This window comes from Oncorhynchus masou, chromosome 29, assembly GCF_036934945.1.
Source record: "Oncorhynchus masou masou isolate Uvic2021 chromosome 29, UVic_Omas_1.1, whole genome shotgun sequence".
Taxonomy (NCBI): Eukaryota; Metazoa; Chordata; class Actinopteri; order Salmoniformes; family Salmonidae; genus Oncorhynchus; species Oncorhynchus masou.
The window spans coordinates 13,146,049-13,161,330 of record NC_088240.1 but is presented as its reverse complement, the minus strand read 5'-3'; the positions used below and the strand labels follow the sequence as shown (position 1 = coordinate 13,161,330).

The window sequence follows — 15,282 nt, the reverse complement described above, 5'->3', positions numbered from 1 at the left end:
AGAAAACTCCTGGCCCTGTATATGTGTGATGAGAGGGGTACCAAAGGCTATTATAGAGTGTGTCGGTGGTGTTTGCATAATGGCTACATTGTGTAATCTAACTAGTGGTAACTCACAGGTTTAAATCATTTAACAAAGGTCATTAAACCATTATTATTCTGTTTTGTCAACAGCCATTATACCATGATGAGGCATGTTGCATCCCTTTACAGAAAAAACATTTGTTTGGAAACCTTCACGTGATCATGTTTTCACATTTGTAGTTTCATGTTGTCGCTTGTTGCTTTACACGTTGTAAGAAACCTCTCTACCTAACCAAAGACAGTACAGTGTGAAGATAGGCAGAAATTGCTTCTCCAATAGAAATCCCTGATCACACTTGAACTCATTGCGGTGTTGGCTGGCTAAGCTCATGAGCAGAAACACGTCATCGGGTGTACCGGTCGTCTCGCGCCGAACTGCCATTGTGCCGTCAACTCAAAGGCCCTCCATTGATATAAAGTTGTTTTTGACGAAAATCAAAACGTGTCAGTTTGTCACTTTCAGGAGGTTGGGTGCGATATTTCAGATTCAATGACTCAATATTTTGGACAAATACAGCCTACTGTACGCTCTCGTTGGCTGGCCCTCACTTCATACTCGTCACCAAACCCACTGGCTCCAGGTCATCTACAAGACCCTGCTAGGTAAAGTCCCCCCTTATCACAGCTCGCTGGTCACCATAGCAGCACCCACCTGTAGCACGCGCTCCAGTAGGTATATCTCTCTGGTCAACCCCCAAAACCAATTCTTCCTTTGGCCGCCTCTCCTTCCAGTTCTCTGCTGCCAATGACTGGAACGAACTGCAAAAATCTCTGAAACTGGAAACACATATCTCCCTCACTAGCTTTAAGCACCAGCTGTCAGAGCAGCTCACAGATTACTGCGCCTGTACATAGCCCATCTATAATTTAGCCCAAACAGCCACCTCTTACCCTACTGTATTTACAGTTTTTTTTGATTGCTAAACGACAGTGGGCACAACTGGAGTCACATGTGCAAAACTCTAACTACAGTCTGCACAGCAGCAGTTCATGTGGACCAAACTCTAGTTCGTTTTTCATTGCTTGAACACAGTTTTCAAAATTCTACACACTTATTCCATGACTTTAACCACAACCTGCACAACACTGTGGATGTACAGCACTTTGTTCAAATGCTAACACACTGCTGTCAAAACTGTGAACCACACATTCAAAACGGAATAGATTTCAGCCTTGTGCCTTTCAAACACTGCTGATTGCAATTTCAGCTGAAAGGCTAAGCAGGTGTCTTGTTTTAGACTTGTTAGTGAACACACACACATATTACAGTATATATAGGTAGAGCTCAGAAAGACTCATTTTGGAAATGGAACAAGGAAGATGGGTTCGTGGAGGGAGAAGGGTGGCAGGGAGAGGGCGGATGCGTGGAGGAAGACAAAGAAGACAAAGAGCTGTTATTTCAGATGAAATAAGGGCTACACTTATAGACCATGTCGTGAACCATGGTCTCTCATTGAGAGAGGCAGGGTTGAGGGTGCAACCCAATCTGCAAAGATCCACAGTGGCATCTGTAATGCGAATTTTCCATCATACAAACAGGTGAGAGTTACATCCTTACAGTAAATGAAAACTGAAGGAATCTATTTTGTATTGCAATTATAGAATATTTACACAGATATATATTACAGTAAGTTTGACTGTAAAATATATTTTTACAACAGGACCCAAAGGCTGCCCCCAACAGGGGGAAGAGGAAAAATATTTTCAGATGCGCAGGAAAATGCTATTGTTGACATGGTTGTTGTCAACAATGCAATAAAACTGCGGGAGATTCAAGATAGAGTGCTGGCTGATAATGATATATTTGAAAATGTTAATTCTGTCAAAACAACAACTATTGCTTGAGTCCTAAAGAAACACCAAGTTACAATGAAACAGTTATACACTGTACCGTTCGAGGGAAACAGTGAACGGGTAAAAGAGCAAAGATACCAATATGTCCAGGTAAGACGTCTAAGGTTATGTACACAGCTATACAAAATATTTACAGTAAAAAAAAAAACTAGCATTTCTACAGTAAAACTGTGCACTTACTGTTTTTCAGAGAGTAATGGAGGTGGAAGCACTGGAAAGACCACATTCATTTGTATTTATTGATGAAGCTGGATTTAACCATGCCAAAACACGGCGCAGAGGAAGGAATGTTATAGGTCAAAGGGCCACTGTGGAGGTTCCAGGCCAAAGGGGGGGAAATATCACCATGTGGGCTGCAATGGCCAATGATGGTTTGCTTCTCAACACACCACTCATTGGCCCATACAACACAGAAAGGCTTATAGCTTTCCTAGAACAGCTCTATGCTCAGCTAGTGCCAGCAGAACAGGGGGAGCCAGTAAGAAACCCCCAAGTTTTTGTCATAGTTTGCGATAACGTTGCTTTTCACCACTCTGCAGCTGTCACAGATTGGTTTGCAGCACATCACAGATTTATGGTTTTGTACCTGCCTGCATATTCACCCTTCCTCAACCCAATAGAGGAGTTTTTCTCTGCCTGGAAGTGGAAAGTGTTTGGTCACCACCCACATGACCAAATGTCTCTTTTGGAAGCCATGCGTGCCGGATGTGAGGACACGAGTCCAGAGGACTGCCAGGGATGGATAAGGCACTCCAGAAGGTTCTTCCCCAGGTGCATGGCAAGAGAAAACATTAGATGTGATGTTGAAGAAAACCTGTGGCCTGATGCTAGAGAGAGGCAGGATTAGCCCCTAAATTATTTGTTCGAATTACAGTATGTACTTTTAGTTTCTACCTTTTTTTTCTCATTACTGTAATTCCGTAAATTACTACAGACTATTGAAGCAAACTGCTAATTTTCATTTACCTTAAAGAATTGTTATGTTCTAAAAAATTTAATAAATCATGTGAAAGAATGTCACTCTTTTCTTTGAAGAAAATATTACTTTGTATGAAGTCACTGAAATTGTTCAAACTGTAAAGATGAAAAGTTTGTATTTTCTGTATTGGTGTTTGATGCTAGTGTTTTTACTCTCAGTGTGTTCTGAGTGACAGTGTGTGTTATCTCAGTGAGGGTTGTGCATAGTGTTTGGCTGCACTGAGCGTGTTTTGAGCCATGTGTTAAGAGTTGTGTTGCTTGGAATGAGTTTTGCAGGTGATGTGAACTGTTTAGCTCAGGTGACTGTTGGTAGTGCAGACTGTAGTTAGAGTTTTGCACATGTGACTCCAGTTGTGCCTACTATCGTTTAGCAATCGAAAAAAACTGCATTTATTTTGCTCCTTTGCACCCCATTATTTCTGTCTCTACTTTGCACATTCTTCCACTGCAAATCTACCATTCCAGTGTTTTACTTGCTATATTGTATTTACTCTGCCACCATGGCCTTTTTTTTGCCTTTACCTCCCTTATCTCACCTCATTTCCTCACATTGTATATAGACTTATTTTTCTACTGTATTATTGACTGAATGTTTGTTTTACTCCATGTGTAACTCTGTTGTTGTAAGTGTCAAACTGCTTTGCTTTATCTTGGTCAGGTCGCAATTGTAAATGAGAACTTGTTCTCAACTTGCCTACCTGGTTAAATAAATAAAGGTGAAATAAAAAATTCATAAATTTAAAAAGGCTGGGAATGTCAATGCAATCAAACTGGCAAGGACAATGATCACAAATCAGTCAAAACGTGGCTAATAGAATAGCGCATCTATTTAAGTAGCTATTTGTTTAGCAAGTTGAAAACACATTATCAACAGATGTATATCAACAGATTTGCATTGGATTTCATGTTGCTAAAATGCTGTCAGATCCACTTTAGACAGTGTCTCAGATCTAGGTTGTGCCTTTAGATTTCGAGAAAATTAATAGCGAAGAAGGTGTCTTCACTTCTCTCATTGATTTCTCAAACCCCTGTCTGGTCTGTAAGGTCTGCTTCCCAAGCATAAGAGAATCGCGATGTTGCTTCTCTGGGTTAAGAAACTCTGTGACCTAACCTTCCATCACAGTCGCCTTAGTTCCCCGCAGTCCCGATAGCGTGATATTTCAATTCAATTCATTTCAATTCAAGGGCCTTTATTGTCATGGGAAACGTGTTAACATTGCCAAAGCAATGTCACCATCTCAGCTGTCCATCAAAGCCCTTTAGCTTCTGGCAATCAGTGTGCCCATATGCACATCTGGACTTGGACCCCTCCCACCCCATGTCAGAGTGTTTTAGTCCGAGGAAGAGGAAAGTTTTGGCCTGGAAGATTGTGCATGCATCTAAGAAAAAAGTACATTCCTATTGTAACCGAAGATTCTGCATGTGTGTGTTAATTATGTATGGTGGTGATGAAGATGAATACAAGTCTTGGACTGTTCTTGACAGACAGCATATAGTGATTCAGAACATCTAGAAACCAGCATTAAGTAAGCCTACATCTACAAGCATTAAGTAGGCCTACATCTACAAACATTAAGTAGGCCTACATCTACAAGCCTTAAGAAGGCCTACATCTACAAGCATCAAGTTGGCCTACATCTACAAACAAGCATTAAGTAGGGCTACATCTACAAGCATTAAGTAGGCCTACATCTACAAGCATTAAGTTGGCCTACATCTACAAACAAGCATTAAGTAGGCCTACATCTACAAACAAGCATTAAGTAGGGCTACATCTACAAGCATTAAGTAGGCCTACATCTACAAGCATTAAGTAGGCCTACATCTACAAGCATTAAGTAGGCCTACATCTACAAGCCTTAAGTTGGCCTACATCTACAAACAAGCATTAAGTAGGTCTACATCTACAAACAAGCATTAAGTAGGTCTACATCTACAAACAAGCATTAAGTAGGACTACATCTCCAAGCATTAAGTAGGCCAACATCTACAAGCATTAAGTAGGCCTACATCTCCAAGCATTAAGTAGGCCTACATCTACAAACAAGCATTAAGTAGGCCTACATCTACATGCATTAAGTAGGCCTACATCTACAAGCATTAAGTAGGCCTACATCTCCAAGCATTAAGTAGGCCTACATCTATAAGCATTAAGTAGGCCTACATTACATCTACAAGCATTAAGTAGGCCTACCACTACAAGCATTAAGTAGGGCTACATCTACAAGCATTAAGTAGGGCTACATCTACAAGCATTAAGTAGGCCTACATCTACAAGCATTAAGTAGGCCTACATCTCCAAATATTAAGTAGGCCTACATCTACAAGCATTAAGTAGGCATACATCTCCAAGCATTAAGTAGGCCTACATCTACAAACAAGCAGCCTACATCTACAAGCATTAAGTAGGCCTACACCTACAAGCATTAAGTAGGACTACATCTCCAAGCATTAAGTAGGCCAACATCTACAAGCATTAAGTAGGCCTACATCTCCAAGCATTAAGTAGGCCTACATCTACAAACAAGCATTAAGTAGGCCTACATCTACAAGCATTAAGTAGGCCTACATCTACAAGCATTAAGTAGGGCTACATCTACAAGCATTAAGTAGGCCTACATCTACAAGCATTAAGTAGGACTACATCTCCAAATATTAAGTAGGCCTACATCTACAAGCATTAAGTAGGCATACATCTCCAAGCATTAAGTAGGCCTACATCTACAAACAAGCAGCCTACATCTACAAGCATTAAGTAGGCCTACATCTACAAGCATTAAGTAGGCCTGCATCTCCAATCATTAAGTAGGCCTACATCTCCAATCATTAAGTAGGCCTACATCTACAAGTATTAAGTAGGCCTACATCTCCAATCATTAAGTAGGCCTACATCTACAAGCATTAAGTAGGCCTACATCTACAAGCATTAAGTAGTCCTACATCTACAAGCATTAAGTAGTGCTACATCTACAAGCATTTAGTAGGCCTACATCTACAATCATTTAGCAGGCCTACATCTCCAAGCATTAAGTAGTCCTACATCTACAAGCATTAAGTAGTCCTACATCTACAATCATTTAGTAGGCCTACATCTACAAGCATTTAGTAGGCCTACATCTACAATCATTTAGTAGGCCTATATAGCGGGTGAGGGCTCAGAAGCAGAACTCTCAGATGAGTTCCAGATAGTCGTTTGTACATGTCAGCTGTTATCACATTAACTTCACATAACATGTGATCACATGAAAACATGTGCGTTTGGAAGACTTCACATGTGATGACATTTAAAATTAATATGGTTTTTCGTAAGGAATGCTACAATAAATTAGGACAAAGCATATCTACAACCTCAGAAAAAAGGTTTTCAAAATTGTTATTCGGCTGTGCCCATAATAGGAGAACTCTTTGAATAACCCTTTTGGGTTCCATGTAAAAACCCTCTGTGGAAAGGGTTCTACATGGAACCAAAATGGTTCTACTTGGGTTCTCCTTTGTGGACAGCCCAAGAAACTTTTAAGGTTCCAGATAGCACCTTTTTTTCTAAGAGTGTACCGGTGGAAGTTATGGTAGTATTAAATAAATGATCGCCGTGCGTCTGAGGGCGGTTTATGAATGCATAAACCATGATAAGCTAAAGTGGTGTGTGAATGAGGTGAGCGCAGTACATTACGCGTTCCCTTAAGTGTAGTAAAATGTACCCGTTTGCTCGTCGGTAATTAGATAAACAATGTAATGATATCCGGACTTTATGGTTGCATTTCGCTTGGATGATTGACTTTTACCATGGAATGCCTTCCTGTTTGTGATGACGGCCTAATAGTAGCAATAATAAACTTTTCGTGAGGGGGGGGGGGACATAAAATGATAAAATTCTCAAATTGTATTGATCCAGCAGGACACTGTAATACGATCAAAAAACTTTGTCGTAGTTCCATACTAGCTATAAACACGCAATAAACGCTCTCTCTCTCTATATATATATATATAGCTTAACTATTGAATTCTAATATTACGTAAGCTAACAGTAAATATATCCGTTTTTGTTGCAGCCTAATAAATAAACAATTGTTCTTATTATTAATAATATTAGTATAAATTATTATTGTTATTGTAATCATCAATATTGTTATTTGCTTAACTATTATTTTATTGTTACATTAGTCTGTTGGTTTGGTGTCGTTTTTATAGGGTTGAAATAGCCTACACCTCCATGTTGAAATTGTTCGTTCATTTATTATGTTTATTATTAGTTATTTATTTTTTAAATTATATATATACATAAAAAGCATACCTGCCATGTAATTTGATTCAACGGAATACCGAACATTCCGCCGCCACATGTAGGCTTAGGTCTAGTCTATAAGGACCCCATCCTGGGTTATGAGGATTTGTGCAATCCAGGTCCATTGAATAGCTCTCGATTGAAAACCAACATTGATGACTTTAAATACTTATATTTTTGTCTTCTTCCATGCATTGAATTCTCGTGTCGCCTGTGGGTTCCTATTCTGATACTGCTGCGTTTCTCGCGGGTTAAAACTGAATGCCCTCGCGTAGGGAGGGCAGCTCGCCCTATTGATGGGAAGACATACTAAACACCCCTACCCGGTTACCATGGTGATTTGAATAGGAGAAGGGGGAAAAGTGCTCGGTTGTATTGTGCATTGGATTCCGTTTAGCCTACATGCACCATAATTCTGACAGTTTGTCCTGGAATACAATTTAACAGTAAATTAATAGAACACAATACAATACAATACAAGTTTTTTTTTTCAAGTTTAAGGCCTAACTTGAGTGCACAAATCGAACTTATGCAAAGCTCTGGCATGCAAGGTTACACTCTTACAAAAATGGGTTATTTGGGGTCTATATAGAACCCTTTGGTTCTTTGGAGGAGAACGGGTTCTGCAGTGGCTTCCGAAAGTATCCACACCCCGTGACTTCCACATGTTGTTGTGTTACAAAGTGGGATTAAAATGGATTGAATTGTGTGTTGTTTTACTATCTACACAAAATACTCTGTAATGTCAAAGTGGAAGAAAAAATTCCAACATTTTATTTGAAATAAAACACTAATATATCTTGATTATATAAGTATTCAACCCCCTGAGTCAATACGCTACATGTCATAATCACCTTTGGCAACGATTACAGCTATGAATCTTTCTGGGTAAGTCTCTAAGAGCTTTGCACACCTGGATTGTACAATATTTGTACATTATTCTTACAAAAAAAATATTTAACCTCTGTCAAGTTGGTTGTTGGTCATTGCTAGACAGCCATTTTCAAGTCTTGCCATACATTTTAAATCCGATTTAAGTCAAAACTGTAACTAGGCCACTCAGGAACACTCATTGTCGACTTGGTAAGCAACAGTGTATATTTGGCCTTGTGTTTGGGGTAATATTCCTGTTGAATGGTGAATTCGTTTCCCAGTGTCTGGTGGAAAGTAGACTGAACCAAGTTTTCCTCTAGGATTTTCTTGTGCTAAGCTCTATTGCGTTTCATTTTATCCTAAAAAACTCCCTAGTCCTTGCTGATGACAAGCATACCCATAACATGATGCAGCCACCACCATACTAGAAAATATGAAGAGTGGTACTCAGTGATGTGTTGTGTTGGATTTGCCCCAAACATAACGCTTTGTATTCAGGACAAAAAGTGAATATCTTTGTCACATTTTTTGCAGTATTACTTTAGTGCCTTATTGCAAACAGTATGCATGTTTTGGAATAACTATTTTTATTCTGTACAGGCTTCCTTATTTTCACTCTGTCATTTATGTTAGTATTGTGGAGTAACTGCGATGTTGTTGATCCATCCTCAGTTTTCTCCTATCACTGCCATTAAACTCTGTAACCATTTTAAAATCACCATTGGCCTCATGGTGAAATCTGCTGTTTCCTTCCTCTCTGGCAACTGAGTTATGAAGGGCGCCTGTATCTTATGAAGGGTGCCTGTAACTGGGTGTATTGATACACAATTCAAAGTATAATTACTAACTGCACCATGCTCAAAGGGATATTCAATGTCTGCTCCTGAACTTATTTAGTTATTTTGTTATTTTGTTATTAGAATTTGAGCTTGTTTATTAACTTGCCTAGCTAGCTAAACAGAAAAAGATAGGCAACTTTAATTTGCCAATTTTACCAGCTAACCCTTTCAAATAAACATTATTTGTTATTATGGGATATGCCAAATACAGCTACAGACCCAACCTGATATGGCAATTAGCTAATTGTTAATTTTATTTCAGTATAACTGTGGAGTCAATTAAGGGGACTATGTTTCATGAAGCCATTAGAAGGCTGTTGCTGACAGAGGAAGTAGTCTACTGTATACATTTATAATAAATGTTGGTGATTCAATGGCCTAGTTAATCATTACATGACTTTTAACACACTATCTATGTTTTACTCAGACTGGCAGTAACTCTGAACTATCAGAGGCAGAGGATTTATTTTTCGGCTGCTGCTGACGACAACTGCATGTAAGTTGTTTTTCTACATCATAATAATTAGGCTATATGTCTGCATAACGCTTTGTCTTCATTTTTTGAAGATTAACTCACGTATATTTCCGAAGATTAACTCATATTGTTGCTCTTTTTTTCTCTCTGCAACCCAGACTGTACTGGCAGTAGGTAGCCCAGCAGCAAAGGATTTGGACCGGTGGCAGGAGTTGGACCTGCGAAAGGCGGCCGGTTCAAAACCCGGGCCAGGGGCTAGAAAAAAAATGGGCCCAATTGATCTGACAAATGGAGGGCTGCTGGGTTCACATCCTCAAAACATTCCTCTGTCGTTGGCCCCGTATGGCACCATGCAGGGTTCTACATGGAAACATTTTGGTTCAGTGAAGAACCTCTAGAGTTCTGAAAAAAGAACCCAGTAAAATAGAACCCTTTTGTTCTATAAGGAACCTTTTCTTCTAAAAGTGTATCCTTGTAGCCTATGAAGGCTACACACAAATGTTCACTTTTTCTTTCTCCTCCCCCAACATTTTTGAATCAGATCCAAGAGAAATGTTCCGGGAAGGAAAACTTCAGTTTTGGCTGCAAATGTATTAGCCTGCACCTGGTTGTGTGCAATTTCTCTTCTTTCAATTCAAAGAAAGCTCCCTGTGTTGAGAGTTTCGGTTTCTAAGACTGGGAAAATCTTGTGGCTAGAAATATTAGAAAGGTTATGATTTAGCTTACCGTCACTCGCACACACTCTGGAAACATACTATTAAAATAACATTTCTCCCGGAGATTGAAAAAACTAAAGGACTCTACATGCTGGCTTACCTCGATCCTGTGTAAATGTAAATATTGCACCCTCACCCGCACTCGCCCGTGCCTCACACCCAGTGGGTCCTGCTTCAGTAGAAAAAAGAGAGGGCATTAAGATGCAAGTGGCGTACAGAACCCCTGGGTGTGTATCCAGAGCCGACCTTATACCCTTGACACAGCCCCCTCCGCTCTGCGCTATTAGACAGAGGAGGAACAACATAGATCTGTTGCGCTGTTTGGGCCTGACATGAGATCCCTGACTGGCGAGAATGGCAAGAGTCAGTGTTTCCCTCCAATCCCCAAAGGACTGCACAATTTGGCCTTGTTTGCATGGGGCTTCTCTCTCTCCGTTAGAATGGAGAGTTTCTCTTCAATCCCCATGATATTGGGGTCATTTCATTTGATTGTTTCTTGATTAGGCTAATTACAATTTTGTTACTGTGTTCTAAATGCTACAATACTAATATCATTAGGTAAATATAACGTTAAATATTAATAATAATGCAGGGTACGCTATGATAGCCTATGTCAATATTATATATTAGCCTATATTATCATCTAATCAATGAGTCTGTAATTTCTTTTCTTCAGAAAAGGGAACCTTACCTAGAGCACCCGAGGCAGCACAGCTCTCAAGACGTGTCAACCCCTCTTTGTGTATCGTCCAATCAACAGGAGTCCTGCTCTCTATTTCCGCTGGTAATTGGGGGAAGATGGGAAAGGCGTGCGCACGCATGGCACAGGGTAAACACTCGCTTCCAGAGAGGAACGGGTAGAAGTGTCAGATGGAAGGAGAAAAAGAGTGAAGGAAGAAAATAGATAAAATCATTTATGTAGACCGTTGTGTCATTTGGAATCGTGTAGCTTCCAACACTTCAGCTTCGAAGAGCAGAAGCGGAGAAGAGTGGTGTTTTTCCGACAAGCCTCCTTCGATAAGGATCCTAGAAGAGAGCGTCCTTTTGTGGGAGTTTACTGAATATATACGTCCAGCAGAAAACCAAAACTTTTCATATTTTAATTCTTAAAAATAAAATAAAAATCCTACTGAATGCATAAAGATACATTTATATTCACCAATCGCTGCCTTTAAACTGGTGGAACGTGAATACATTTTCATACGCCTACTAATAGATAAACAAAACAACAACTTTAATTTGCATTTTTGTTAATCTTTTCGATGGATTAGTTGGCATTTTTTATCTCCATTTTATGGGATAGTATAACATTCAACACGCTTTCTCAAAATTTTAAAACATTTTTATTGGATTAGAGCACTATTTTTGAGAAGATAAATTGATCCAACGAGGGAAGAGGGAGATCAATCACAGGCTTTATGGTTTGGGGAATGGCAACAGCCACCTCCAGTCCATACCTGGCCAGCAATAGGATCCTTTCCACCGGCTCCATCGTGCACTCAGACCGGGGGATCGGTGACATGCAGCCGGGGAGCACCGCTGTCACCTCGGTGTCGGACGGATACAGAGGGGACTCTTCGGTGAAGATGGTGCAGAGTGACTTTATGCAGGGCGCTATTGCGACGAGCAACGGGGGACACATGTTAAGCCATGCCCACCAGTGGGTGACATCCATGCCACACGCCGCCGCTGCAGCAGCCGCAGTGGCAGCTGCCGAAGCCGGTTCTCCTTGGTCTCCCGGTCCGGTGGGAATGACAGACAGCCCGCAGCTGCAGGACGTGAAGAGAAACTCCGGCAGAGAGGACCTGCACTCGGGCTCCGCTCTACACCACAGGTCTTCACATCTGGGCTCCCACCAGGCACACCCAGGAGCCTGGGGAGGCACCTCAGCCGCTCACATATCCAGCATCTCCGAAGGGCAGCAGCAGCAACAGTCGCTGATTTACTCCCAGCCCGGGGGATTCACGGTTAACGGGATGCTCAGCTCACCGGGTAGTAGAAGCCTGATGCACCCGGGGATGGTGAGGGGGGAATCCCCTGATCTCGACCACGGCAGCCACCATCATCACCATCACCACCACCACCACCAGCATCCACATCATCCGCAGCACCACGTCGGGGTGAGCCATGACGCTCAGTCCGACGAGGATACGCCAACCTCGGACGACCTGGAGCACTTCGCCAAACAGTTCAAACAGCGCAGGATCAAATTGGGCTTTACACAAGCGGACGTGGGATTGGCGCTGGGCACCCTGTACGGAAACGTCTTCTCACAGACCACGATATGCAGGTTCGAGGCCCTGCAGCTGAGCTTCAAGAACATGTGCAAGCTGAAGCCGCTGCTCAACAAATGGCTGGAGGAAGCTGACTCGACCACCGGTAGCCCCACCAGCATCGATAAGATCGCGGCGCAGGGCAGGAAGAGGAAAAAGCGCACGTCCATCGAGGTGAGCGTCAAAGGAGCTTTGGAGAGCCACTTTCTCAAAAGCCCCAAACCAGCAGCCCAGGAGATCACCTCTCTGGCGGACAGTCTGCAGCTGGAGAAGGAGGTGGTCCGGGTCTGGTTCTGCAACCGCAGGCAGAAGGAGAAGAGGATGACGCCGCCGGGGGTGCCACACAGCCCGGAGGACGAGTACTCTCAGGTCGACAACATGAGCGCAGGCACACCGTCACCTTCCATGGACTGCAAGCGAATGTTCAGCGATACGTGAGAAATAAACAGAACACCAAACAATTATATTTTGGAGGGCTGAAATAAGACACTGTCAGGGCTGGGAAAATACTAGCAAGATAAATGATATTTTACGTGTGCCAAGCGGGAACAGTTACTTTTAGGCCTACATGAAACAATGAAACAAAACAAAAATCTTCCCCATCCACATTACTCCATCCTGATCAACAGTGTGTCTGGTATGTTCTCTTAGGAAAGTTAGAAATTAAAACATGCGATATTAGGCAACACATTGTCGAATGGACAATCTTAATCCGTTTTTAGCCTGTTATATGTTACAATAAAGTGTGTGTGTGTGTGTGTTTCACAAACTATATCTTTCCCTTTTATTTTATTTTGAACCAAAATGATTGTTTCAGTTCTCTGCCCCATCTTCGGCCCCATGTGAAAGATAGCGATACGCTTTAACATCTCCCCATGATGCCCTTGTTATTTTGTAATATGTCATATTGTGTGGGCCTATTTTAGAACAAACTAAATCAACGACACTTTTTTTGCAGCACTAATTCTTATTGGAAATGTTCCCTTCTGTAGCTGAAGGGGGTCACATTACATTCCCACTTAAATGCTTTTGTTTTGTTTTTACAAACAAGTTATGATAGAATATTTTTAAGAATCTGAATCTTTTTCACCATGCTGACCTTCTGTTCTAATGCTACCATATAATTTATGTACTATAATTAGCAATACTTTATTTACCCTCAACTTTGCATTATGTGGTATTGCTAACTTAACCCTTTTATTCAAGTTTGTTATGATTAGACTGTTATTGCAGTGATGATGATAGGCCTATGCCTGCCTACATGTTATGTTCAAAGGAGAATTCCCAAAAGCTGACGTCATTGTTGTTTGTTATAGCCTTGTATACTTCTATGTGATGATTTTGACAGTAGCCTAATATATTTTAAGTGGTTATTTCATGAAGGATTATTGAGAACAATAAATTTGTCATAACGGATACCATTGTGTTTTCAATGTCAGCACACCAAAAGTACTATCGGCCAACTTTGAAGATCTGATTTGCAAAACATTCGACAAAGGCCTAATCGAGACCCTGTCTTGTAGGGCGGGCGGTGCTGCTCATTCTGACCTACTGATGTGAGAAGAAAACTTGCCACCCAACATACCAACCTAAAAAAGTTCAACTTCATTGAATTAATCCGCTATAGGATATACATGCAGGGGAGCGCAAAAAGGACATTTATGGAAAAAAATACAAACTTTGGAGTGTGTTTTTGGTCTAATAGACTAGTGGAATTATGTTAGTGTATTCCTGTTTTTCAGGATATGCTCTTTTAATGCAATGTACTGTAAATGCAGTCTACATTTTATTATTTGTGTAATGTTTTTCTTAGAACTAGAACTAATGATGCGTTCGTTTTTTATTAGGCTATACGACGTTGTTGATCTGTTTTGTGTTTAATGACTAGGCCTATTCATTCGCCTATAGTTTTTGCTGACCAAAATGGAAAAAAACAATAGGCCAAATTGTCTGTTGTCTTTATTTGTCCTGTCGGTTGTGTAAAGAAACACCCGAATAGCGGCCTGAAAAATCTTGAGGTATAGGACAAACCAAGTCTAATTGCTTTTGGTCACATTGCTATGCCTATAGGCTGTTACAGGCCTATTGAATTAACAATAATGCTAGCTATGGTGCCCGTGGACTGTTTGGGATCTCTGTAAATATACCATTTGTACTAGTTTTGAGAAGTTCAAACTTGTTTCTTGGCGTGGGAAAAAACACACCATCCACCTGTGAAAGATTCACATTTCGCGGATGATCATACCACAGATGTTATTATGGATTAGCGAAATGCTTGCGTTCCAAGCTCCAATACACATTAATATTAAAGTAAAATAATGGAATTCAGAAATATATAAAATTACATGGAGTAATGTTGGAGTGGCATTGACTAAAATACAGTAGAATAGAATAAAGTATAAACATATGAGATGAGTAAAGCAGTATGAATACTTTATTTAAACATTATTCAAGGGACTGGTGTTCCATTATTAAAGGGGACAGTGATTCCAAGTCTATGTATATACAGTTGAAGTCAGAAGTTTACATACACCTTATCCAAATACATTTAAACTAAGTTTTTCACAATTCCTGACATTTAATCCAAGTAGAAATTCCCTGTTTTTAGGTCAGTTAGGATCACCACTTTATTTAAAAAATGTGAAATGTCAGAATAATAGTAAAGAGAATGATTTAGTTCAGCTTTTATTTCTATCATCACATTCCCAGTGGTTCAGAAGTTTACATGCACTCAATTAGTATTTGGTAGCATTGCTTTTAAATTGTTTAAATTTGTTCGAAGGTTTCAGGTAGCCTTCCACCAGCTTCCCACAATAAGTTGGGTGAGAGCTGGTGTAACTGAGTCAGGTTTGCAGGCCTCCTTGCTCGTACATGCTTTTTCAGTTCTGCCCACAAATCTTCTATAGGAT

At 40.6% G+C, this 15,282-nt stretch overlaps 1 protein-coding gene and 1 long non-coding RNA gene across 2 annotated transcripts in view; one reads left to right on the top strand and one right to left on the bottom strand.

Annotated features, from left to right (window-relative positions):
• LOC135519024 (uncharacterized) overlaps positions 1–10,248 on the bottom strand; it is a 13,492-nt gene extending 3,244 nt beyond the window's left edge. The window contains exons 1-2 of the long non-coding RNA XR_010452243.1: positions 10,201–10,248; positions 736–860 (exon numbers count right to left, since the gene is read on the bottom strand). This is a non-coding gene — a long non-coding RNA (uncharacterized LOC135519024). The remainder of the gene's footprint in view (positions 1–735; positions 861–10,200) is intronic.
• A 14-nt stretch (positions 10,249–10,262) lies between these two features.
• pou3f3a (POU class 3 homeobox 3a) lies at positions 10,263–13,791 on the top strand. Its single transcript, XM_064944057.1, has 2 exons — positions 10,263–10,327; positions 10,777–13,791. The coding sequence occupies exon 2, from the start codon at positions 11,519–11,521 to the stop codon at positions 12,809–12,811; it is 1,293 nt and encodes a 430-aa protein (XP_064800129.1). The 5' UTR covers positions 10,263–10,327; positions 10,777–11,518; the 3' UTR covers positions 12,812–13,791.
• The last annotated feature ends 1,491 nt before the right edge of the window (positions 13,792–15,282 follow it).

Bases quoted from the DNA above. Each gene is read 5' to 3' on its own strand.
- pou3f3a (XM_064944057.1), top strand. From the start codon at position 11,519: ATGGTTTGGGGAATGGCAACAGCCACCTCCAGTCCATACCTGGCCAGC.